A 27,932-nucleotide genomic window follows, 5' to 3' on the forward strand; every position below is an offset into this window, starting at 1 on the left:
GGTAAATACTTATAGGTGAAGCATATATAACAAAAAGTACAAACATAAAACAAAATAAACTGTCTGATAGACTGAGACTAGCAGCATGACAGTCCCATATGTCAAACAGCCCCGCTGACAGTTTGCGGAAGAACAGACAGTTATGACATCACACAGATGAGTGAGCACCGAAAGCACCAGTGTCGCCAGCCACCAACAAGCGCTCTGCCAGCCTCACTTTTATAACACTTGACACCATATCATGAAAGTCCTATAAATATTTACATTGTAATTTACTAGTTAATTTTATACTATGGCTATGAAATGATGTTTCCATCAGGCATTATTGCTAAGAACTGTGTATGACCTTGTACAGTAATTACCGCTTTGTTAATAAGAACTAAACTAAGTGAGTAGTCAAATGTTTCTGAGGATTTTCAAAATTTACAGGTAGAGCATTATGAATATTCAGGAAAAGAATATTTACCAAACACCATTTTTTACTTTCCTCTTTCCTCTCAAAAATTGAAAGACAGCAACAACAGTTATACAGTCAGAACATTAATTTCTGTGCAACTAGTCTTTGTCAGGTGATCTTGTACAGTTAATCAGCTATATGGATAGGATACAGACAACAATGAACATAAACAGCAATATAATTTCATCAAAGTATATATTATTTACAAAGAATAATAACTTGAACAAGAACTGTGTACCATGATGAAAGCTTATATAAAGATTTAAATAACTCTAAAGCAACGATGTTCTTTTTCCATGAGCTTTTGGTAGAAATATGAGATGAATCGTAGAGCACAGATTGAATACAAAAATATTGTTCTCTTCAGCTATGCAGCATTCTGAAGCGGGCACTGTCAATAATCCTCACTAGAAATTTGAGCAGAGACCCAGGTTATGCACCATTTGAGAGTCGTGAGAAGAAACTTCAAAGCCTTTGTCCATTGTTCCTCGGAGTTCAGCTGAGCTCTACAACCAACTGATAACTAGAGACACGCCTATTGCTGCATGAGCAGACAACTCCTATGACACTAGAAGATACAATAAAACAAAAAACATGCAGAGCAGCTACACCGTCTTGCCTCACACAGTTAGACAGCTATAACATAGAGTTGCAGTGAAAAACGACAAATCAAAAATGATTTGTTTTTTCAGCGACACTAACAGATTGTTTGCCTATGATTAAATGTGTTCCAACATGAGTGACCATGTAAATAACAGCAAATACATTTCAGTTCTATAAATATACAAGCTGAATGCCCAGCATTGGCTGGGTAGTAAAAAGTCTTTATGCAGATAAGTTATTTTTATACATAGTATACCAGATTTACCGTTCTAAATTTTAAACTTCATATCATGACAAAAGTATTTTTGAGTAGTTCAAATCAATTGAAAAAAATATAAAAAATAAGTTTATGGAAGTGTGAATAAAAAAAGTTACCGTTGCAGCAGAAGCTCGATGTATTCAAAGTTTTGATGGACAATACTGGTACCTCTCGATACTGGTACAAATGTATGAAACATCGGATTTTTTTGTCTGATACCTTGTCTGATCAAACAGAAAAAAAAAGTAGAGGCAACTTCTAATCCAAAGAATACAATTGCCCAAGTGAAAAGCATTTCGCTTTTACAGATTTGCTAGCGCAAGAAATATGTTGTTATCAAACACTGTTCCACTGTTATGAACTCACTGTATAGAATATCTAGAGTTGATACTGTTATCAACCATGAGCTCACCGTATAGAATAGCTAGAGTTTGTCCTATTATCAACTAACTTATCATCAGAGATCTTGTATGGCAACAGGAATTCTTTATCACACAACTCTATGCTCTGTTGCAGTTGCTTGAGGCAATCGAGGAAGGCCACCATTGCATGGTCAAACCTAACAAGGATATCAAGAACTTAACCTGATAAAGCCAAGACTGAGCTTCTAGCTTTGTAGAGGATTGGATGAAGTTACAATTGTATCTATGATACTATAATACTGGAAGATCTGTTGTCACAGTGAGCCTATTCTATCATACGTAGGGATCTATTGTAGCAGTAAGCATACAGTGGGAATACAATTACTGATTTTGAAGGAATTACAGGTTCTGCTTAAGCTCGTTTAGACAAATTAGTAACCAAAAGACGAATTGTATCTGACAAAATAGAAAATGAAAACTTTTGTTTCTTGGACATGGCCGATATCAACCTACTTTTTATCTGCAAAGACAAATTTATATCCTCCGCTACAGTAGAGAGGCAACTCCTTAGATTTGTCCGTCAGAGACTCCATATACGAATGATTTCCATACGGCACCAGTCTATACCTGCGGGTAACATCACTGGATTCAACACACCGAGATAGTTTGGTACATGTATAGTCCACTTTTTTATTACAGGCTGTAGCATGTAGGAGGGTAAAACTTCAAAACTCGAGCAGCCATTGTACAATTGAACACTAGGGCATGTAAGAGAGCACAACGACAACAGGAGAACAGTAAGTGCGCCCCATGATTATTATGGCTGTCATGACACTTACAATAGAGGTACTATTGTAAATGTACCTCTATTGTAAATGGGCTAATGACAAAAGACCTTAAGATTAACTTTGTGGACATGAAGAGATATAAAAGTTTACACCACCTGAAACTGTCAAAGCCAAGAGCTTTTACCATGAGCAGCCCATCATAATAAGACTGGATAAATCCACACATGTTCTGGAAGCTATGGTTATTTAGCATCCCAAAGTTATTCTACACCCTAGACTGTCCTATGAGCTATCAACTGGTACGTGGTATTTACACTGTACAACATTATGAGTGACAGTAACTGGGTACAGGTGTCAAGGACTAACCTTATCAACTGGCATGTGGTATTTACACTGTACAACATTATGAGTGACAGTAACTGGGTACAGGTGTCAAGGACTAACCATTACAAGAAAACTAGCGATGAGATTACTGAGTTACTGATTTAAATCTCTGACAAGACACTAGCTACTTTCTTTCATAACTTCTAATATCTGACAAGACACTAGCTACTTTCTTTCATAACTTCTAATATCTGACAAGACACTAGCTACTTTCGTTCATAACTTCTAATCTCTGACAAGACACCAGCCACTTCCTTTCATAACTTCTAATCTCTGACAAGACACTAGCTACTTTCTTTCATAACTTCTAATCTCTGACAAGACACTAGCTACTTTCGTTCATAACTTCTAATCTCTGACAAGACACTAGCCACTTCCTTTCATGACTTCTAATCTCTGACAAGACACTAGCTACTTTCTTTCATAACTTCTAATCTCTGACAAGACACTAGCCACTTCCTTTCATAACTTCTAATCTCTGACAAGACACTAGCCACTTCCTTTCATAACTTCTAATCTCTGACAAGACACTAGCCACTTCCTTTCATAACTTCTAATCTCTGACAAGACACTAGCCACTTCCTTTCATGACTTCTAATCTCTGACAAGACACTAGCCACTTCCTTTCATAACTTCTAATCTCTGACAAGACACTAGCCACTTCCTTTCATAACTTCTAATCTCTGACAAGACACTAACCACTTCCTTTCATAACTTCTAATCTCTGACAAGACACTAGCCACTTCCTTTCATAACTTCTAAAATTGCCCAGATGCTTCAACAAATGACTCACTCTGAGTTCAGTAAGCAGTAAACAGTTGTTACATGTCCATATTTCAAATTCAGCCCTTAGCAATCCTTCAGAATGCTTGATGAGGGTAATGCTTCAGAATGCTAAATGAGGGTTGCTAACGGACAGCTTTAAAGCCTGGTTTCCATATGACAGCGCAATGATCGTGGCAGCCCAGTGATCGGGCGCAATGCATTTCTTGGACTGCGATGCAGTGTTTCCGTATCGCGCGTAGGCGCCATGCTTGCATTGGACAGGGTGGGTAATTTCCTTACTTTTTCGTAGGAGAGACCGATTTCTTTGAAAAACAGCCCTCCGTTTAAATTGTGGGATAGGTTGAAAAGGTCGAGTGGTGTATTGTGGGATACATCATTGCGTACATCCGTCACAAGGATCTATTCTGTTGGATCCTTGCGATCAGCACACGCACGTCGCGAGATCGTCGTGCGTTGCCGTTTCCATATCAAAGCCGGCCTACGCACAACGTCGTGCGCCTTGTTACGCGCCTTGCGCTGTCGTATGGAAACCAGGCTTTAGGACAATAACTACAATTAGTAAGAACTAATGTGTGACAGAGAGGAGCAGGTGCTGTCTCAGCCCTAAGAGAGACCTAGGGGCTAGATACTGCCCTGAGAATTGCATTCTTTCACAACGAACACACCTTTGAAATGTCAGTTTCATCTTCCTAGCCAGAGCATGGAGGAGAAGGGCTGTCTGACCCCAAGCTGTGTTTATTTCATTCCACTCTACCTATAAAGTTGGAAAGAAACAGTATGGTAAGACAGCAGGTAATGAACATAATGTAAATAACATACTAATCTAGTTCCCAGTAATGGTCAAATGCATGAGATGTTAATACAGACATGTAGCTGTATCAACAGCTATCAGCTAGAACTAATCAACCTGGTGACATCTTACAGGAATGTTAGGGAGTCGTCCCATCCTGAAGCCATTTATGGTCCCAAACTGGTCATTGTGCCAGATGTGGAAGGTTACATTGAATGCGTTGAGCTGAACGAGTCTCTTCAACTGTACTTCAGAATGTTTATATTTGTTTTCTGTACTGCAATATGAACAAGGATACAAATACATGTGTCAGTAGAGATACGGTGTCGGGAATGTATGCGCGTTGTACATACTGACTACGGAGGTGCGAACAAAGATACCAAGCACAACCAAACAAGGAAGGAGTGCACAAGAAAGCCCTTCATATATTACATCCTAACCTCAGATGAAGTCCCACAGTTGAGCATATGTTTAAAACAGACTGAATATTTAGTAAAAAGTTCATAACAAGACCTGGTAGAGTGTCGTTACATCCAAATAATAGCGACAGAAAAATAGTAACATTGCTCTGATATAAAAGGTAATATTTAACTGCTTTGCATGATATGATGCACATCCAAATAGCAAGGATAAGGCAATTATGACTGGCCGTCGTCTTCAAGCTGCAAGTTCTGGAACACAAGCTGCAGAAAATCAGTTATAAAAGCTCCTCGTTATCCATCAATAATGTACAGTAGTATGTTACTAAGGGTTACCTTTTTTCCTCTGTTTCCAGCTCAAACATCTGTCTCTTTAGCTCATGGTACTCCTTCAAGAACCTACATAGTCTCACAGTTACAGTCACAGATCATACAGTTAGAATTCACACTATGGTCATATCTCAAGATCATACAGTTAGAATTCACACTATGGTCATATCACAAGATCACACAGTTAGAATTCACGCTATGGTCATATGTTTCTACACAGTGTCTAATGCGCATAACCTTTGATAAATGATCACTGACTTCATCTCAGTCCCTTTTTGTTTTTTTTTGTGTTGCCTGTTAATAAAATTTACCAATATAAAAATCTCTTGATAGCGCAATAAAAATTCTATTCAAATAAATATAGATTAAAATGAGATTCTCACTATAATGCTAGATTTTTGAAAATCAATTTACCATTACCAATATTTTATACTGCTTCCAGTAAAAAACAATTGAATAGAGAGTTCCATCACAATGGGGCAGTCTTCTAACAGACTTATGAAAAATGTCAGCATTTAATAGCTTTAAAAGAAATTTTAGGAGTCAGTTGTTAAGCATAGATTAATCAAGACCGGTCTGCTATTCGACCTCCAATGAAATATGCCAAATATTTCCACTTATAAGCCAAAATATGCCAACTTCTGTGGATCAAGCGCCTCGACTAGCTGCAGTGCTACGGCGCATGTGAGCTTCATTATACTTAAATATGCAGGAATTAAATTTTCATCTAATTTTTTTTCATTTCAAAGAGTCTGTAATTATATATTAATGTTATATTTCTACTAAGTGATGAAATAAAACAAGCAAAAGGCAACCAGTGAAAAGGAGATAAGAGCAATGAGAATGAAAGACGACAGCATTAAACAGAGGTCTATGAATAAGAACAGTTGAATAGGGGAATTGTCTTCCCTTATTGCACCTGCATTAATGGGTAGCGGGTGAGAGAAAAGGTTTTCTTATTAATTCAGTCAGATCACATGAAAAGTTGCAGCGAGTCAAGTGAACATCGGAGACGATTCTACTCACTCGCTCTCCTCTTCCTTTAAATCGTTTTGTTTGCCAGTCTCTGCGAGGAGCTCCGAGTCTAATTTTCTGCACTCCTCATCAACCTGATCAATCTGAGCTAACAGAGCTTGCTCTTCTTCCTCTAACTGCCACAATTGGAGTAATGTCATAAGATTTACAGTCAACAGGCCAATAGAGATAAGGGCTAAAGCCAAGGGACCAATAGAATAAGGGTTGAAGTCAAGAGACCAATAGAGATATGATTGAGAGTTAACAGACCAATAGAAATAATGGCTACATATACATATAATAAAGGATACAATATAACATGTATTCTAATGAATGCCCGGTGTTGAATAGGCAATAAAATAAATTTTGCCAAGAAAATTTATTTTTATTTAACATATACAACATTTCCCCGTTTAACTTAAACTTCATATCATGAGAAAAGTGGTTTGTAGAGTTCAAATAAATTCAGAAGAAATATAAAACAGCAGTAAAGGTGTTTAAATGTGAAATAGCGATTAGATAAAATCTGTTCTATAAAAATTATTACAATGAAAAAGGATTTAATACTGATACAATTAATATGAACTGGAAAAACAAAATAAAAATCATGAGCATGTTGAATTAATAATAACAATTCGTGCATAGCAGTGTGTATAAACATAGCAGTGTGTATAAACATAGCAGTGTGTATAAACATAGCAGTGTGTATAAACATAGCAGTGTGTATAAACATAGCAGTGTGTATAAACACAGCAGTGTGTATAAACATAGCAGTGTGTATAAACATAGCAGTGTGTATAAACATAGCAGTGTGTATAAACATAGCAGTGTGTATAAACATAGCAGTGTGTATAAACATAGCAGTGTGTATAAACATAGCAGTGTGTATAAACATAGCAGTGTGTATAAACATAGCAGTGTGTATAAACATAGCAGTGTGTATAAACATAGCAGTGTGTATAAACATAGCAGTGTGTATAAACATAGCAGTGTGTATAAACATAGCAGTGTGTATAAACATAGCAGTGTGTATAAACATAGCAGTGTGTATAAACATAGCAGTGTGTATAAACATAGCAGTGTGTATAAACATAGCAGTGTGTATAAACATAGCAGTGTGTATAAACATAGCAGTGTGTATAAACGTAGCAGTGTGTATAAACATAGCAGTGTGTATAAACGTAGCAGTGTGTATAAACATAGCAGTGTGTATAAAAAAGGTTACTGTTGCAGCTCTTCCTCAAAATTTTTGAATACAATGATACTGGAAATACAACGATAGTTGAATACAATGTAAAGATGAGATATTAGATATAAACACACTACTGAAGCGTATGAGGTATGACAACTCCTTTGTCTGACTGAGCGAAGAGAGAATGTAGATGCCATTCCTACTCAAAATAATGCAACATACAACTGTACATGGGGAAAGATTTTAGTTTTACAGTTTTTAGTGATTGACCTTAGGGATTGTTGAATTCGACATTCGAACAAACGAAAACCAAACGAGAAATTGGAGGCGTTTAACCCTTTCGCGGGCAGTGCGACGTTTTTGTCGCTTTGCGATACGGCTGCTAATGGGCAGTGCGACGTTTTTGTCGTTTCGGTAACGTATTTTATTATTGCCATTTCTGGTTAGCTAAATGCCGTTTTTTGTTTACTTTTTTTACCAATAGCAAGCTACTATATAGTAGTTTCGGTTAGCCTCAAAAATTGACTTCAAGGTTGAAAAAAACGATCGTTTTTAGCAGTGATGAATAAATAAACTTTCGAAAAAAATTAGAAAATTGTTCTAAATAATCTATCAACTTTTATTTTTCTTGCTTCGGTTTTAGCTTTTATTTACCGAATTTTTTGAGAGTTTGACTTTAGTTTACCGTCATGGCGACTTCTAAAAGAACCTCCCGAAATTATTCTAATAAAGCAAGTACTAGTACCGAAATTACTAAGAGATTCAGAGCTGACAGTGACTTTTTAGATTTAGTAGCAAGAGATGACAGTGAATCAGGTTTGAATTGTGATTGTAATGACTTTACATCTGGAAGTGACAGTGATGAAAAGGCTAATAGCAGTAATGATGAGGATGTGAGTAGGAGTGATGCCAGTGCCTGGAAGAATATAACCAACATAAACTGAGATAAATCTCCTACAATTCAGCAGTTTATAGCAGTGACAGGCCCAGTATTTACTCCAGTAGATGCTCAACCAGTAGAGTATTTTGAAAAATTTTTTGAGCCTGTCAATCCAGGAAGTACATTTTTGTGGGAGCTCTTTGTTACACGAATAAGTACATGGTGCAAAGACTGTGATGTGGGCCTTTGTAAAGGAGAATGCTTTCGAAAATATCATTCGTAAATAGACAATTATTATGAAAAGCATATATTTTATGTTATACATTTTTATTTGTTTATAATATATATATATGCCTATGGACATATACATGTATACATATGCACCTTTAAACATAGATATATGCACATAATAACACACAGAAAAGTGTATGAACCTTTTAAAAAAAATTGATTTTTTGTAAAATTAATTCGCCCATGGGAGTCTGATTTAGTTTTGAAAATTCGCCCGCGAAAGGGTTATATTGAAACTTTAAAAAGAAAAATCGACGTTTAGTTAGTAATAAAGAAAACTAGTTTTAATAAAAATAAATAAAGAAATAACGTAAAAACTGTCAATAAAAAAAGAGGCCAAGTATTGTCCATTGCACACAATCAATGATTGTGGCACGCAAGCTTTCCAAAGCCAGCTAATAGCATTGGGAAAAAGGTGCACCTTACAGGAAGCGAACCCTTACATTCAGATGCGCGGATGTGAGGTCAAGCGCACTTTGATTGGCAGGAGTAATAAGTACGTGCATTATTCCAATGTATTACAAGTAAACCAGTTGGTGTAGTGGATAGGATAGTCCTAAGTTCAAATCCAGTGAAAAGCGGATTTTTGTTTTTACAACTATCACTATAACTGGACATATGAACGACAGACATCGAGGTTCATATAATATATAATGGGTACAAGGTATAGTAAGTGTTTGTTGGTCTGCCATATTCCGTATGTCCAGGTATAGCAATTATAATCTAAGAATGAAACAACGGCTTCATACTGGAATTAAACTTGGAAACACCAGTTTTGCAGACAGGCATGCTAACCACTACACCATGTACCCACCTTGCCATACCATGAAATGGTTTTAGACATTCAGCATTCCGAGCATTCAGCTAGTCTATCTACATAAATCTCAAAGATTGTCGTTCGTCTGTCCAGCAATAGCGATTAAAGTCTAGCAATGAAAAATCTGTATGGCAGAGGATTTGATCTCGGAACCTCCCACTCACAAAGCAACAAGCTAACCCATTAAGCTACACAAAATGCAATGGATTCATTGGGCGATATGAGTCATTATCCGGGTTAAAATATGCATAGCGACTCTGCGTTATGCGCAACATCACTAAAGCTTGCTCTCATGGCTCTTACTTGAAGTTTAGCAATACGGATCCTAGCTTACTCAAATTTGCTGTTGGTAACTACATTACCTGCCACTGTTAATAAACTGTTTTTAGCACCCGTGCAACACCGAGCATTCAACTAGTATATATATATACATATATTTATTACATCATCTCTATATATATAAATTACAACTAACACACCGATACATAGAAAGATTAGAGCAAATGAACTGATACTTGAAGGGCTTACAGTCAATAAACTGATCAATACCTTAAAGGTCTATTGCCAATTGATGTGTAGTTATATCACTGGCAACCAATAGACTAATAGATACAAAAAATAAAGCTAATATAGCAATAGTTACAGCAGTGACAGCTAATGGAGCAATACAGTCAAACATGGATGACTCGAACTTCACGGGACCGAGCAAAAGTGTTCGAGTTATCAGAGCGTTCAAGTTATCAGAGCACTGTCATAAGTCCATGTATTTATTTATTAGTAGATACATGTACATATACAAACTATAATATAAATCAAAAGCACCAAAGGCTTGTTTCAAATTGAATGCTTCTAATGTAAAGTTTAAAACTTTTTTATCAAAAAGTATAGAGATTTTTCTATCACTTGAGATTGGTTTGTTGTTGGAGGTGATGTTATTGCCAGGACGTTTTTAGATTAAAATTGGCAAAACTTGATCGTTGTTGAAATGCTTAGAAGAAAAGACATCTTTTACTTTTGACTTTTGAATGTTTTAACCAAGATCAATTTTGCCGATTTTTCTTGTAGTTTATGCGAAGCTTACCTCGCTTTTCCTTGCTTCCTTCGGAAGCAAAGAATGACAAAATATACCTCACTTTTCCTTGCTTCCTTCGGAAGCAAGGAAAAGTGAGGTAGAAATCAACTTTTTGATAAGGTTTGGTAAAAATCAAATATCACCAAACCTTTAGAAAAGTCGTTGACAAAAATATTTTGCTGATGGTGGTAATAACGACGCCTGTGAATTACGAAAAGATGAGGTTTACCTCTATGGCTTGGAATAAAGTGATTTTCTAAAGCGATAACAACCGTCTCGGTAGCCGTTGGACAAAGAAATGTTCGAATTAACAGAGTTGAGGTCGAGCTATCTAAAGCAATTTATCATTACGTGGGAACGGACCAAAGAAACCGTTCGAGTTAACCATGTGTTCGAGCTATCCGAGGGCGAGTTATCCATGTTTGACTGTATATATCGGAGTTAATGCGATTGGACAGGAATTGGACCAATAGGATTTGATTTTATGGCACATGTGAATAAGTCCAGACAAGGATACAGCACCAAGGTTGCAAATAGCATCATATACTTTTCTAGTGAAACATTATCAGACCCATAAGGGAAAAGTGTTAGCTTTACACACAAAGTTAACTGTAGTACATGTATATTTCAACCATATTTATACACAAAGTTAACTGTAGTATATTTCAACCATATTTATAAACAAAGTTAACTGTAGTATATTTCAGCCATATTTATAAACAAAGTTAACTGTAGTATATTTTAACCATATTTATAGACAAAGTTAACTGTAGTATATTTCAGCCATATTTATACACAAAGTTAACTGTAGTATACTTTAACCATATTTATAAACAAAGTTAACTGTAGTATATTTCAGCCATATTTATAAACAAAGTTAACTGTAGTATGTTTCAGCCATATTTATACACAAAGTTAACTGTAGTATATTTCAACCATATTTATACACAAAGTTAACTGTAGTATATTTCAACCATATTTATACACAAAGTTAACTGTAGTACCGGTATATTTTAACCATATTGATACACAAAGTTAACTGTAGTATATTTCAAACATATTTACACACAAAGTTAACTGTAGTATATTTCAACCATATTTATACACAAAGTTAACTGTAGTATATTTCAACCATATTTATATACAAAGTTAACTGTAATATATTTCAACCATATTTGTAAACAAAGTTAACTGTAGTATATTTCAACCATATTTATACACAAAGTTAACTGTAGTATATTTCAACCATATTTATACACAAAGTTAACTGTAGTATATTTCAACCATATTTATATACAAAGTTAACTGTAATATATTTCAACCATATTTGTAAACAAAGTTAACTGTAGTATATTTCAACCATATTTATAAACAAAGTTAACTGCAGTATATTTCAACCATATTTATACACAAAGTTAACTGTAGTATATTTCAACCATATTTATATACAAAGTTAACTGTAATATATTTCAACCATATTTGTAAACAAAGTCAACTGTAGTATATTTCAACCATATTTATAAACAAAGTTAACTGTAGTATATTTCAACCATATTTATAAACAAAGTTAACTGCAGTATATTTCATCCAAAAAGGTAAGAGATGCAGCTAACGATAAGAGGTTGAAGAAGGTAGCTAACCTGAGCAATAGTCAGCTCATAATTCTCATGTCGTTCACCATCCAATTTTCCTGACTCTAATGTATCTAGAAACTCTTTATAGCCTCGACACTCCTCCTCGGCTACCTTCAGCTGGTCATCAAGTGTATCGAGTAACTCATCTGTACATTGCTGTAGCACAAAACGTAGTACTCTGGGTAAAATGTGATATGAGTTCGCTCTGGTACCCAACAACAGCCATTGAGAAATGTGACAAAATGAAAAGATGCAACAATGACTTTGAAGTTAACTACATAGAGAAGTTAGAAATACTCGAGTGCACCTCACAAATAGGATGATCCAAATCAGCTTGTGAAGAGAGAATGTCAAAAAGTTTAGTTTTGACTCTGATAGTCTGTGCGATGCCCCCTTCCTTTTCTCCAACAGCTCCCACTAGGGTAAAACCGACCTCTGCCTCTGAACTGCTGTAATAGAGCGGTGAAGCGCAAATACTGATGGAAACTGCCATGAAAATATCACATTGTAATAAAGGGTATTAATCAAAATATTTTACTTGCAAGCAAGAAAAGAAATACTCTTAAATTGATCCGGTGGAAATAGTTAAAATAAAATCAGACTTCACCTCTCAGGTGCAGAAGCTCTGATGGTCTGTTTAACATAATTATTTGTGTAGTCTGTAACATCCAGAGATGCTTGTGGGGCCGCACCTCCCTCCACTCCATACCGGATAGGAACTGCACAAGACAGTACTTATTTAGCATACATAGCTAAATTAGCCTCATTACCAAAAACAAACTGAAGACTGATGTATGTTTCATGTCCTTTGAAAAAGTCACTATGCAGACATGCTTGAGAGTTTTACAATGCTCATTTTAAACACATGTATAAATATGAAACTAAAATAACACATAAACAAAAAACTGCAAAATACCTATTTGTATAGACGTTTTAGGAGAATGTACAGTTGAAACTTGTCTAAACCAAACTCTGATCCAGTTGAATTTAACCAAACTTAATACTTGTACTACTCTAAAACTTTACCAATATTTACTATCAGTCCACGGAATAAAACTCTTCCAAAGAAACTCAAAAGTAGAAATTTATGAGCAGGTATGATTAGACCCCAACGTGTATGCTGCTAAAATTTTATAAAATTAGTTCTTTTTGATCTTTTTTATAGTAAATTTTAATTTTAGCATTGTGTTATGTCCAAATTTATTTTCAGCCAAACAATTCAAATTTCGACAAATATCTGAGTAAGAAAAACTTGAAAAGAGTTGGTTATGAACTTCAGAACACCGTGTACAACAATCACGACAAACAACATTACCCAGTAAAACAAAACATATATACATGTTGATCTGAAGATCAAACTTTTCTTTTTATATGTTAGCATTTGCAGTCATTATATCGATATTGTCCAGAAATATAGAGGTTCATCTTGAGGATTCACTTGTATCTATGTCATCAGGGGTTGTATCAAACCGCAGCTTCAACCCTACTCGCGCTGTTCCCCTCCGTAAGAATAGAGGGGCGAGTTTGAGACATGATGCAACTTGCCACTCTATTTTTATCATTAAAACATGTTGCAAATTGCCCCATACCCTTGTGTTTTAACGTGCCCCAAATGACTCTGAGTAACCAAAATGTTCATCCTAACTCAGGATGATGTAACATTATGAAGTTGGTGGGTGCATTGTGAAGAGAACATAGCTGCCTCCACTGACTTTTGTTAACATGGGATAACGTACAAAGAAAATCGGCACTTCTCTTAATTTGAATATAATAATAAAGCAAAAATTACCAATAAATTTTACAAAATCATGGCTCACCTAAATTGCTGCTCTTTTCATTTCATGCAATCAAGATATCTCATAAGATACCCTAGAAAGCTCTTTAGTTAGTGAGGTAAGAATTCAAAATGATGTAAACAAGCAAGAATTTGAGGCGTGTTTCAACGTGCCCCACTCTCACCTTTTATGGCGAGATGCCCCTCAATTATTGTTCTGAAAACTGTATCTATGGTTCGGTGTCATATACTACAGTTTACTAAAATAAACCTGATTAGATTCATTTCATGAAATGTCGTATAGTCAGCTATATATTGGTTAATAGTATTGATGAGATAAATTTAAAAGCTAAAATTTCAATGCATCGGAACTAGCAAAAGCAAGAATAACCAAAATTCTGAACACACAGCTATGATATAAGTATAAGTGGAGTTGGATAACACATTTAATAAAGAGATAAAATAAGAACATACTATATGTCTACGTTTCAATGATTATTTACTATCCATTACGCCAAATACATTGGTCCCATTGACCCAACACCTGATCATCTATGACTACTGCAAAACTTCCAAACACTCTTCAGTTGCAACCATGGATTGGATGACACAGAGCAGCAGTTTTTTGTCGATGACTGGCTATGTGTATTTCAGGCAAAGCATAGACCCTTTCCAAAAAACAAAGACTTACACTGAAAAATTTGGCTTCATGCACATGTATTTCGAATGACTCAGTCTAAAGGCCACCTTTCTGGATCTGAATATTCTTCACTGTCTATTGATGATAACTTCAACATTATAATAGATAGTAGGTTTTCTTACGTATGATATGCACCAAAAGAATCCACAGAATGGCCTACACTAACTCATTCACTTGGTTTGATGGCCATGACGGAACGAGATAAATCTGTTGGATACTCTACATATTGGTGTAGCCTATCAATTAGAGCAATAGACAAATCTGATCGATATTCACAGAATTGACCTGTCATAAGAATTGCGCGTCCTTCCAATAGTTTTGATGAGGATAGGAAAAAGTTACAGCAGTCAGTATTATTTAATAAAAACTTTCTTGTCCGAGTTCTTGACTAACTGTACTGCCTTGAATGATGCCAGGAAAAACCGAAGTCTTGCGTGTTAATCGTTGCTTAGCTACATGTATATATGCTCTATAAGGCTGATGAGCAGGCTGTAAACCAATTTGTCTCAGGAAGATGAGAGTTGTAAATGCATATAATGTCTAGAGTAACCTGGCATGATTGGTATTTGTGTCTGCTGGTTACATCACAAGCAATGTTGTTACATGTTTGGTTATAAAGGTAACCAGTGCGTAATTGAAAAAAAGGGTTGTAACTGTGAACAGTGAAATTCATTTATGCACCTGAAGACTGCTGTTGGTCTTCATAAGATAATAATTGCTTTGGTAATATGACGTTGAGCAAAACATGTAATCTATGATTACATCTAGACCGTTGCACTATTGCTAGCAATTTTTTGTCTTTTGATGTAGTGTCGCAAATATTTGGTCCTTTTCCTTTAATCTGAATTCTCAGCTCACTCAAAGCAGACATTTTATTTCAATCCAAACTTACTATACCAGTCAATAATTCATGGTTCTATTTATAGTTGAGCAGCAGTGAGTGTTGTTTTGCATGTGAACTCATCTATTGGTGCTACTAATAGCTGAACAGGCCATCAGCATAGACAAATTCTATCAGTTTCACCGCTCAAGGCCAAAATATATTGTTTTCAATAGTTTAGCAAGCACTAAATCAAAGATTGTACTACCTGTCAGGGTTTGTTGAGATGAACACAACTGACTAGACTTAATAGCTGCCATTCTGAATTGTCCTTGGGTTCAACTTGCGTATTATCACTTTTTTCCAACTTGAAAACTAAAAAATTAGTTTAGGTGTACAAATTTTAAGATAAAAAATATACCATGGGTTTAGCAGCTGCCAAATTTCAGCCTGCAAGCATTCAGTAGTTATCTTGTACTTTTTTAAAATAAATATAAATTGTCCTTATGTCAAGTGAATAGTAGTTTCAATACTTATGTTCAATGCAATCTGCATTAAGGCTGCTGGCTTATTTCTCGACATACTGACAGGAACCAGGTTCCGTAATAGTAGGTCACGTGTGTCATAGTTATACGTCAGCATAGCTTTCACCTACGAATCTTCTCTCCAGCAGAAAATAAAGGATTAATTAGCTACTTCTGACTTGACCTTCAGACAGTTTCAGTACTGTAGTGGGAACCAGCTGATCCTGCTCCTGAGTCTGGCTTAAACAGCCAGACTTGCGAGAAGACCAAACGGTTCGAAATAGGGCAGAGCCAGGAAACAGGCCAGTATATAAAGAGACCATCAAAAGAAGAAAGAAAGTGCACCTATGGGGCTGGCTTTATGTGTGCAATGCTATATTTTATTATAGATGCAAATATACACCTAGCAAACTTGAATACAAGCTTGTTGTTGATAGAGATTTAGTTTGGTGCATCATAAAGGAGTCTTTCTAGCTTCCTTTACAGTACCACAATCCTTGCATGAGTTGTTCATTTTTGGCACTACCTATACTTGGAGCTAAGAATGAGCTAAAAGCAAGTATAAAGTGCAACATAACAAGTGCTTATTGTGTTTTGTGTTTAGTGCTTATGTGATTTCCTATATAAAAAAGACACTGTAAGAAGAGCACCAAAACACCCACTTTCACTCATGCTAGCTAGCCTTGTTTCAATTGTCTTGACTAAGTAAATCAATGATGAAGAATATATAGAGGTTATGATGACACCTTGCCACAATATAGGCTATGTAAACAAATTGGGTATTTCAAACATGTGCAGGTCGCTTTTAAAACCATCGGTGTAGACAACCAACATGAGTGAATATCGAGCGTGGTTCCTATTTCCAATTATTAATGTTCTTGACGGTGGTGTAGTTCTTCACTTTGTAGTTCTTAGTTTTAGCTCTTTGCTGTTCTTTGCTTTGTTTCACGAGACTTTGCTTTGTGCTCTTTCTTATTGCTCCTTCCTCTGGAGTACGGTTGCTTATGTAGCAAGTTGTGTGTTTTTATATCTAATATCAGCCTTGTACAGATAAACAAAGAGAATAACAAGTTATAGAACCATTGCAAACTTCATAACAGATTGCCACAGCTATAACATCTACAAATTCCGGAGATGAGATTATCCCCATTACAAGCCAACTTCCAGATTCAACCTACCCATTGTACTATTACAACATTAAAAACTTTGCATAATGAAATCTCCGATAATCACCAAAAGATTGTAGTTCTAACCCAGACTATAACAACTTGCATTAAATGATACCAAGATATGCATCTGGTACCAATCTACACCAGACCTGATATTATGATTAGAGATTACACATGTTGAAATCTCCGCTGACAGAAAATGATAAGAAGTCGTCAGAAACCCGCAAAAATACAAGATTCACAATTAAAGACTTGAAACATAGTTTCACTTCTGGCTAACCTGGAATGAATATAAAAGGATGAATATTCACTCATACTCTTCCCTTTTTCAGTACAGCTTCATTTATGACAGACAGCCATGCCAGCAAAGCAAGCCGAAGAGTCAGAGCCGTCAACTCTCTCTCGAGATTTTGCGGGACCCTCCAGGAATTGAGATTACCCTTCCGCAAAAATAAAATCTCCCGATAAACTCATGGATTTATGTTTTGTGCTCTAGGATAAAATACCGAGCCATTGATTTATCAGTCACTATAGCATTAACACAATGCGCGTAATCTAATGATAACGAAAGACTCGCTGTATTGCCAAAGACACTTTCTTATGGCTTCGTGCATAGGGTTATCGCTCGGTAATTTTATGGCCTTTGAACTAGGCAATCGAACATTTCAGAACATTTGTTTTTCGTAGGCTTACGCGTCACCTAGGTCCAAGCAAAGATTTATATGTATAGCCCTTTGGGTGGGCGTTTCCTACAGCCTTGAAATGTTCTTGTATTTAAGTCACGAAATACGATCCACCATTCAGTCATGTCCAAAAAAGTCAACTACGCATCAAAATTTAAACTGGAATGGACCAAAGAACGGCCGTTCATTGCATTAAGCACTAAGGGTACTTGGGATGTATCATCCTGTCATTGTACCTGGTGCAAAGCTAACTTCAGCGTTGAGTATTGAGTATGGCAGACGGAATGATGTCTTACGACACATAAAATCTGTCAAGCACAGCAAGTGCAAGGAAGCTCTCAAGAAGACCAACAAACTAACAGAATTTTTTCAAATAAACAATGAGGTAATTGATCAGGTAGGTCTTGAGAGTCTTGAGAGTAAGCTAACAGGACAACTAAACAAATTAGTAATGAATGCAAGGTAATGCAGCGCTGGCCTATATTATTTTCCAGCTTTAGGCCTCCTAAAATGTAGCATTATATTTGCTGATCCTAGACTAGTATATTTTAAAGTACAAAAGATAGAAGGTGATATACTTTCGCATTTACGCAGCTATAATTCTAAAAAATAAAAGTCCAAATAAAGAAACATCTTGCTATACTTTTCACAGTCAAATTGCCATAAATAACTGATTACTGTATATTTTACTGTTTACTTTCAGCTCAGTCAGAAATGTCCAAATGGCTGCCATATCTGAAATGTTGAAGTTATTTCCTTTGGCCAGCAAAGTCCTAAAGATGGTTCCAGCTAGTGAGGTTAACCAGAAGATGTCCTTCAAAAAGATGACCTCAGATGGCTAGCAAAAGAACTTGGCATATTTACGAAGCCCACTGTTCTAGACTGTATTAACCAGGAATGGTTCAAACTGCAGCTAGATGATACATCGCTATCTATCAACACCAGCAAAGTTTTGGGATGCTATGGCATTAGAGCATTACCCCTTACTGACGACTGTGTTGAGGGCCATCTTCTGTATACCTCACAGTAATGCAGCAACAGAGCGCATTTTTTCTATGCTTAAAAAAATACATGCCGAGGCTAGGGCTGACCTATGTTCTGAAACAGTGAATGCTCGGATAGCCACCAAAATAAACTTTTCTACCTGCTGCTTTAAAACAGAGTTGAAAGCTGACCTACTCAAAAGTCTCTTGAAACATCAAGGAGCAGCAGCTACCTCATCTCAAATCAGTGCAGACTCAAATGTAGAGATGATATAGCATCCGTGTCTAATCACCAAATTCATTTACAATAAACTTTTGAGAGTTTTGTGTTTACGTTATGTTCGTCACCATGGATACGATACAATGTTTTTTGCAGAACTGAGATGTAGAACATTAAGTTTGTAAAAGTTGCTCGTGATTTGTTTTCATATTTTTGTAATTCACTCAAGCATAATTTTAGAGCTGAAATACAATGTTAACCTGCCTATGTCTTCATTTAAAAACATTTCCGGTAGCGCGAGGCTTGAGAGGCTAATTTCTCCCTCAGTTGTATAGCACCAAGTTGACAGGTCTGTGAAGAGTCGATTACTAAGAGAACAAGGGGGTGACTATATTCTAAGTTTCATACATTTACTTTTCCATTCTTATAATTTATTCTAAGGATATAACTATTATATCTGTTTTCTGTTCTTAAAATAAACATAGAGTTATAGAAAAACCCCTTGAAATTCTTTACTTTAGGAATTTCATTTCCTTTGAAACTGTAGTTCTAATGTGCAGCACTTGGGAACGTCAACTGTAAGATCTTAGGTACATTAATAAACAAGATAAATTGATTACAACGATCAATTTCAGACCTTATCGAGGAGCTATTAGCAATAACTACTTGAAGCAGCCCATTTGCGTTTGATAATAAACTCCGGCCATTCGCAACACGTTGTAGAGTAATTGGTAGGATAATCCAGTTCTATTAATTACCAACACAGCAGTGGACTAGTCAATTAATTTTTCATGCAAACTGGCTTGTGTAGCACTTATCTATTTACAAGAAAGCTGGACTTTGCAAATCCATCACAATATGTATAATTTATACGGATGTTGAAGGTAGTTTACAGGTGAATCGAACCAATGTTTAGAACAATATGTTTATTTAAATATAATTTAAATTTATAATACTTATTTAAATAAAACTTGACTAATAAAATAAAACGACGACATTCAAAAAGCATAAAAATGAACAAAACTTTAAAAGACTAAAATCAAATCGAGCACATACCTGCTGCTTCCTGAAGAAAGGTTTTGTCGTGTGACGCTAGCAAGCTGTCGTCCAACCGTAAAGCAGCTCCACATTTTTGACATGAAAATGAAACTATGGTTGAAGTTCGGTTATCAGTTCCATTGATTTCAAACATACTTACGGAAAGTCGTTAAACTTTTATCTAAACTGTATTTGAATACAAACTGTCCAATGAGACTAACCAGCTAACAATTAATAATCTCAGTCAAGACTAGGAAATCAGTGTGTCGGTAAATACATCCGTAAAGATAGTAGAAATGTGCGAAGAACTAAAGAAAAAGAGAGGACAACTTCGTGTTCAGCTATAGGCGTTACCTTTAGGCTGGAGCTCGTCTTACTATGATATTATACACTGCAGTTCTTAGCTATCCGCTCTTTGATAATATAACTCCAGCGTAGATTCTAGTCTTGATTCTACCATAACTTGTGTCTACTCTATCGACTATAACATGTGTTTACTCTATCTACCACAACATATGTCTACTCTATATACCATAACATATGTCTACTCTGTCTACCATAACATATGTATACTCTATATACCATAACATATGTCTACTCTATCTGCTATAACATATGTCTACTCTATATACCACAACATATGTATACTCTATCTACCATAACATATGTCTACTCTATATACCATAACATATGTCTACTCTATATACCACAACATATGTCTACTCTATCTACCACAACATATGTATACTCCATCTACCATAACGTATGTCTACTCTATCTACCACAACTTATGTATACTCTATATAACATAACATATGTCTACTCTATCTACTATAACATATGTCTACTCTATATACCACAACATATGTATACTCTATCTACCATAACGTATGTATACTCCATCTACCATAACATATGTCTACTCTATCAACCACAACAAATGTCAACTCTGTTTTCAACAGTATCTAAATACGTACAGATCAGTCTGCTACTCATGGAGCATCTACTAAAAAACGATTTTTTTCATTATCTCGTGTTGAATTTCATCACATTTTGCCAAATCTCATATAAAAACTGCTACTAAATCATTCTATTTTATTTAAATTTTGTAACCTTTTGGAGTTGCTTCACCAATAGATCCAGCTTGGAAACAATGTTATGCAATAAAAATTAAATTTGTGTTCCGTTGTAAGGTGTGTAATTATCTTTCTTTTGGTATACTTTATAATAAAAGGCTCTCTCGGGAATAGAATATAGAAACTGGACCCTAGAAAGTTCAGTCATTCCCACAGGAACATGTAAACTCTCTACTAGTTCCCTTTATTTACTAGTACAGCATGTGTACTATAAATCTATGGCCTCACCCATCTCATGTCTGTATATCTGTGCGCAGAGTAAGTGTTATATCTGAGGCTGCATTAAAAGCAGAGCTACTAACTTTTGTGGAACCAAAGTTTTCAGCCGGATAAAAACAAGTATTTAATTAACTTGTTGACCTGCAATCTAAAGCCATGATAAAGCAATCAAAAAAGGAAATGTACTGTTGAAGTAGTAACAGTGGACTAACTTGTATAGAAACTTCACATGTTAGGCCTATATGTTTTTATTAAACACTGACTTAAGAACATAAATATGCACTAATTAGTCAACACGTTTTACATGCTTGCTTTATTTCCTCTATACATAGATGAGTGTGACAGATTGCTACAGGTATAAACATGGATGAGTGTGACAGATTGCTACAAGTATAAACATGGATGAGTGTGACAGATTGCTACAGGTATAAACATGGATAAGTGTGACAGATTGCTACAGGTATATACATGGATGAGTGTGACAGATTGCTACAGGTATAAACATGGATGAGTGTGACAGATTGCTACAGGTATATACATGGATGAGTGTGACAGATTGCTACAGGTATCATGGATGAGTGTGACAGATTGCTACATAGATAAAATTATAAGAATACACTTTGTTTTGTTTTTTATCTTGACCAGTTTTTGTGCAGCTAATTAGTAGAAGGAAGTAGTGACAATGGTAGACAAGAAACTAAGTCCCACCACAGTGTGTTAAATATGACAGCAGATATGTGTCACAAGGAGGAGTGTCATGCGCATATATAGCCATGTTTGACACGTTTTTTAAAGTATGACATGCATGACAACTTGTGACATGTTTGCTAAAGTCTAGTATGTACATAGATAGCGCTTTGACAAATTCATAAAATTTGTGTACCTTTAATTCGTTTTACAAAAATCTCTTTTTGATTGTCATGACTTGGTAACAAATATAATTGCTTTAATCGTCTATTTTGTTTGCTGGTGTAAAACCTTGCTAGTAGGCCTTATCTATTGTTAAGGAGTTAATGCTACTGTATAATAAATATACTCACACACTCAAAGTGGTGATATACAAATGTACTAGCGACTCTCCTATGACAACTAGTGCATGCATCCTTGTCTCGGAATGAGTACATGCTAACAGTTTAATTCTCTCTGACCTTTAGATGTCATCTGGTTTAATGCTATATGTAAAATAGCAAACCATAAAGTGAACTTTAAAAAGCGCTCTACTCATAGACTACATGGATTGCATAGACACCGTGTTGTGCTCAATGTAACTATACTATATGGAACCTCTAGTTATGCAGTACCAGTTTTTGCAAGTCAGAGCTTGTTCAATAGACACATAACTTGGAAGGTGTTAGGCAGACAAAGAATGACATGAGAAAGGTGCCAGTCATCAAGTCACCAATAAACTGTGACAGGCAGATCTGGAACAGAGAACAGGTCGGTGGTATTCTACTGGTTTGTAGAACGTTGTAGCAATGGGCAGGTCTATGGTATTCTACTGTTTTGTAGAGGGTTGTAGGAGCGGACAGGTCTGGTATATTTTACTGGTTTGCAGAAGGTTGTAGGAATGGGCAGGTCTGTCATGCTATAATGGTATTCTAATGGTTTGTAGAGAGCCTTAGAAATGGACAGGTCTGTGGTAGTATAATGGTCTGTAGAAGGTTGTAGAAATGGACAGGTGGGCGGTATTATACTGGTTTGTAGGTTTTAGGAATATTCAGGTCTGTGACAGTGTACTAATTTGTAGAAAGTTGTAAGAATGGATAGGTTTGTAGTATTGCACTGGTTTGTGCAGAGTTGAAGGAATTAGCAGGTGTGATATTGCACTAGCTTGTAGGTTTCTGGAAAGGATCGGTCTGTGATATTCTACTAGTTTATAGAGGGTTGTAGGAATGGACAGCTCTGTAGTATTTTACTGGTTTGTAGAGGTTTGCAGGAATAAGCAGCTTTGTGGTATTCTATTGGTTTGAGAAGGGTAGTAGGAATAGGCAGTTCTGTGGTATTCTATTGGTTTGAGAAGGGTAGTAGGAATAGGCAGGTCTGTGGTATTCTATTGGTTTGAGAAGGGTAGTAGGAATAGGCAGGTCTGTGGTATTCTAACAGTTTGTAGAAGTTTTTAGTAATAGGCATGTCTATATTATCCTACTAGCTCACAGGTTTTGAGAAAAGACAGGTCTGTGGTATTCGACCAGTTTGTAGTCTGATGTAGGAATGGGCAGATCTGTGATTGTGTTTTGGTGGTTAATAGAAGGTTGTAGGAGTTGACAGGTCTGTGGTATTGCACTTGGTTGTAGAAGGTTCTAGGAATGGACAGGCCTGTGATATCACACCGGTTTGTATTTGGTTCTGAAACTGAACCTCTGTGTAATTAGCTGCACTAGTAAACTGGACTGACCGCAGTCACAACTGTGGACTAGCTCATACTCAATTGGTGTCCAACTGCACTATCTGAATGAGGTTATTAAGAATAATGGAGACATAATTAGATACAACCTGTAAATCACACTCGTATTTGTGTCTAATTGATTGCCTCTAATGTGACATAGACTTGCACCGTGTCCTTTCACCTATGCGCTAGCCCACAATTACTCATTGTTTTTCTTTTGAAAGCGCTAGAGAGTTAGTGTGTCTTTTCATAACAATCGACTGTAGGTTTTTGTGATTGCCACCTGATCTAGTTGCATGCTGGCTGCACTATGCACAGGCGGTTCAAGGTACGAGTATGTTAACCTATTCATTATCTAACATTATTTTTAGTGTACTTGCCTATCTGTATGTTGTTCAGATTGATACATTAAAGATACAAGTAGGAGACTGACATAAGCATAAGCAGTCCATCACAACTAGCTTGTCTGTGTAGTTCGCTACAGAAATATTTGTATGACTTTGGCTATCACTGGTACCGATGTTTGACAGCTTCATAATTTCATTACATTCTTTTTCCAGTGTTCCTAATATTTTTGCTAAACTAGTAAATGATAATTGGTGACACACTTGGTATAGAAATATTCTCTCTACTCTTTCAATGCAGAAAACCAAATTTGGTTTCCTAGTCACCTACCGTTGCATTTCCTGTGTAGCTCCCACAAATTTGCATTACTGCATATATCTTCATTTTTCATGTAATTAAGGACTGTATATTTGCATAGCTTGCGCTCCAAAGGTGCAGTATTCTCACCTTCCTTAACAAGACACTCATGCTCGCCTATATACAGGCTGAGCAAACAGCCTCATTTGAATGGACTCTACCGACTGTTGATATAGCTCCATCCATAGTTGACCATAGCTAATCTATAAGTGATACTACTGAGACGGGCTAGTAACTACTAGTGACTACTAGTAACTACTACTAGTCTGGAGGAACTCACTAGAGCTCCTCTTTGCCACCAGACTACACTTCCACATGAGTCTAACTAGTGCCTCTCAGCACTGACTGAGCATTGGCTAACGTGAGAGTTGACCATGGCAATATCATTGCCAGAATGGATGATAGAACCAGGTGAGAGAGTGACTTCTCACTGCGAGGAAGTACCATTGTCTTTGAATGCCAATCAATGTTAGTTTCTTGCTGAGTTGCTAAACCGCTAATGATGCAGGTCTAAGGTAAGATATTACTCTCTTTTAGTTAGGCCTGTTTTGTGATTCTTGCTGTTCGGCAGCTTGAATACACTTTTCCTATATTCACTACTAGCTCGGGGAGAGGGGGTTACCAGCGTGTTGTGAAGTCTAGCGCTACAGTTCTAAGGCTCATAAATGGTTAATGGCATCGAGTTATTCAGTTGCTTGTTTCAATGTCTGAGCATGTCAAACTGTGAGGAATAATCGATGTCATGCATTTGTCCGTGGCTATACCTGACTCACTCGGGCATAGGGTAGTCTCTGAGTACTATTGTTCCTGACAAATCAGTCATGTCTACTTAGCTATTAATATGCCACTTTCACCTTCATCCCTAGTTAACTTTTCCACTTTCAATATATAGTCAGATTATGTGAAGCCAAACTGAACATGACACCTTATTATGAACATATCATTCTTAAACGAGACTGAAGAAAGAAATGGTTTATTTATAAGCATTGCATATGAACAAAGCTGTAAACCCGATCTCGCGTGGGCACTTGCCACAGGGTGGTTGTGTGCACCCAGCGCTCCAAGGAGGCACTGCCTACATTCTACCAATCGTATCCCGCTTAGCCAGTGAAGATAGGATTGATTGAGAGTAATTAATTGACAATAAGCTTTATAGATAGCCCAATATTTGTAATCAATATCTTATGTAAGCGGATGTATGTGTGAATTTCTATGGTATGACACCTTTGTCCTACGCTATCTATAGGTCTTAGGAATTCCACTCAAGCATCTAGGCATAGCTCTCAGACTGCACTCAGTTTCCATCGTTGTGAAATAATCTAGACCATTCAAGTTAAAGCACCTGTGTCTGCATGTCATGCCAACAACATGTATCTTTGAGGAAATATTACTAGACCCTTGAACAACTTTGGCAAGAAGCTGTAGTGTTGAAGTCTGTTGGGATATTCATTCCCTCAGCCATCAATAAGTCTCTGATGTGTTCAGACTCTCTTCGATAATCTGTCGAGCAAAAGCAGCCATTGCTGGCACTTGCTATGGCCTGTTAGCAGTAGACTGCAAGAGGTTTGACACTGACAGATGAAGCTGCTTTTATCTATTTCAACTCAAACCAGACAACTTGACAATGTTGAGCAGATTGGAGAATAGCTATCTCTCTGCCACCTGCTGTAGTTGTCATTCGACCGGCATTTGGACCACTCAGTTTCACTATATAGCATGCCATGCATTGTTTTCCAATTTGCTCGATCAGATTACTGGTAAAGATAGGTTCATGTTTCGCCATAAGCGTAGGCAAGCTTTGTGTACCTCTGCCCGAGTCACACAACCTTCAGATAATCAACAGAGCTTATTTGAAACATCACAGCTGATCCGCATGCTGAACTAAAAAACCATATGAAAGTTTTAAAACGGAATTAAAAGAATAAAGAGTCTCTTTTTTACAAAGACAGTATAATTATGGTAGAAAAAAGGCCAATCTAAGGTTTTCACATTCTGGGATAGCATGACAAACCATGCCAATACTTTGAATAGCATGACAAGCCATGCCAGTGTTTTGGATAGCTTGACAAGCCATGCCAGTGTTTTGGATAGCTTGACAAGCCATGCCAGAGCCTTTAGATAGCATGACAAACCATACCAGTGCTTTAGATAGCATAAAAAGCTATACCAGTACCTTGGATAGCATAACAAGTCATACCAGTGCCTTGAATAGCATGACAAGTCATGTCAGTGCTTTGAATAGCATAACAAGCCATACCAGTACCTTGAATAGCATGACAAGTCATGCCAGCTCTGCTAGATAGCATGACAAGCCATACCGGTCATACGCGATATCCATTATCTTATCAGATACGCCGCTATATTAGTCCGGATGTCGCTGTTTACGAGAAACAAGAAAACAGTAGAGTAAATTGAACTCTTTTTTTGGGAAGGGTGCATGTGTTGGATAAGAAGAAGAGATAATAGTTGTGAGCTGGAAGAAGCAAAGAGAAGAGGGTTTTGCACTCTAAAGATTGTTCACATTACAGGACATGAGCTTATTCTTAGACCTGTTCCGAGTTGGCAAAATTTACCTTCCACTTTTTTCTCAGCTGTTTGTTTAATTGTATGAGTTATCCCAGATTAGTACTTTAAAGGTTTACTCTTGCCAAGGAATTTAGCTGAGCCATGATCAAACTTCTTCCGGAATTTGTTGATAATGGCAGACCCGTCTCTGAATCACCCAGCAATTATAGGTTTGCCGAATGCTCACTGGTATGACAAGCGGACAAGTGCCCTGTCAATGGACAAGACTGAGCGCTACCTTCACATATTATTTATATAATCATTTAGTATGAATGCCAGATAGTTTCAGTGTCTTTTCTTAATTAATTGTAATAAATGAAAGCATGAAAGTGGGATGGAAGGAATGCGAGTAATTGTCAACAGGGACACGGTAGGGTACTGCAGCTTAGTGCACCGAGAATATCTTAGCAGTCACAATGGTTAGAGTCAGCCGCTGCCTGCCTATTTGCTATTGTAGCGCTCACATCTGTCCCTTTTCTCTCTCCTCAATTGTACACGACTTCTATGAGACCACTACTATGTTATACTGCGCTACAAGGGTCTATGGGTCCTAGCCTTGGGCGTTTCAAATAGACTCTCAAGTTTCGTATTTCATAAAATAAGTTTAGCATTTTAAAGGGGCTGAAGCTAGACAAGTCAGATGTTATGCATTTCAATGGCTACTATTGCATCCTTGCAAGTGTTTCAATTGCTCCTCTTTGCTATCACTTCTAAGGCAGCCTCTTATTATAACAGAAGCTATCTCGAGGTAGTCAAGAGGCTGATGCTCTTAACATATTTATACGTGCCATTTGTATCTGCACCCATGCACGCTGTGTTAAGTATGCTCTAGACACCCTGACTGCATTTGACTTTTAACAGATTATAAGTAATTACTCCATTGTCTACTAGCTTCCTTCAAAGCTTGATGGTTGCACATGCTACATGACAAGGGA

General features: G+C 36.6%; 1 protein-coding gene across 2 annotated transcripts; it reads right to left on the bottom strand.

Annotated features, from left to right (window-relative positions):
* Window positions 1-578: 578 nt before the first annotated feature.
* On the bottom strand, window positions 579-20,225 carry LOC137405656 (beclin-1-like). Of its 2 annotated transcripts, none has more exons than XM_068091989.1 (11): window positions 20,008-20,225; window positions 12,686-12,797; window positions 12,386-12,527; window positions 12,085-12,234; window positions 6,205-6,329; window positions 5,185-5,247; window positions 4,562-4,706; window positions 4,305-4,393; window positions 2,195-2,308; window positions 1,732-1,878; window positions 579-963 (listed from the first exon to the last, which is right to left on the bottom strand). In XM_068091989.1, exons 1-11 carry the CDS (start codon window positions 20,141-20,143, stop codon window positions 852-854), a joined length of 1,335 nt encoding a protein of 444 aa, XP_067948090.1. In that variant the 5' UTR covers window positions 20,144-20,225; the 3' UTR covers window positions 579-851. The 2 variants fall into 2 exon arrangements, with proteins under 2 accessions (XP_067948090.1, XP_067948091.1); XM_068091990.1 differs by having other exon boundaries at window positions 580-963; window positions 12,386-12,524.
* Window positions 20,226-27,932: the final 7,707 nt, after the last annotated feature.

Source organism: Watersipora subatra, chromosome 10 (assembly GCF_963576615.1).
Source record: "Watersipora subatra chromosome 10, tzWatSuba1.1, whole genome shotgun sequence".
Classification (NCBI taxonomy): Eukaryota; Metazoa; Bryozoa; class Gymnolaemata; order Cheilostomatida; family Watersiporidae; genus Watersipora; species Watersipora subatra.

Coding starts and splice junctions, on each gene's coding strand:
- LOC137405656 (XM_068091989.1), bottom strand. CDS start 20,143: ATGTTTGAAATCAATGGAACTGATAACCGAACTTCAACCATAGTTTCA. Junction 12,798..20,007: donor CTTTCTTCAGGAAGCAGCAG/GTATGTGCTCGA, acceptor TGTCTTGTGCAG/TTCCTATCCGGTATGGAGTG. Junction 4,394..4,561: donor GACGACTCCCTAACATTCCT/GTAAGATGTCAC, acceptor CCAACTTTATAG/GTAGAGTGGAATGAAATAAA.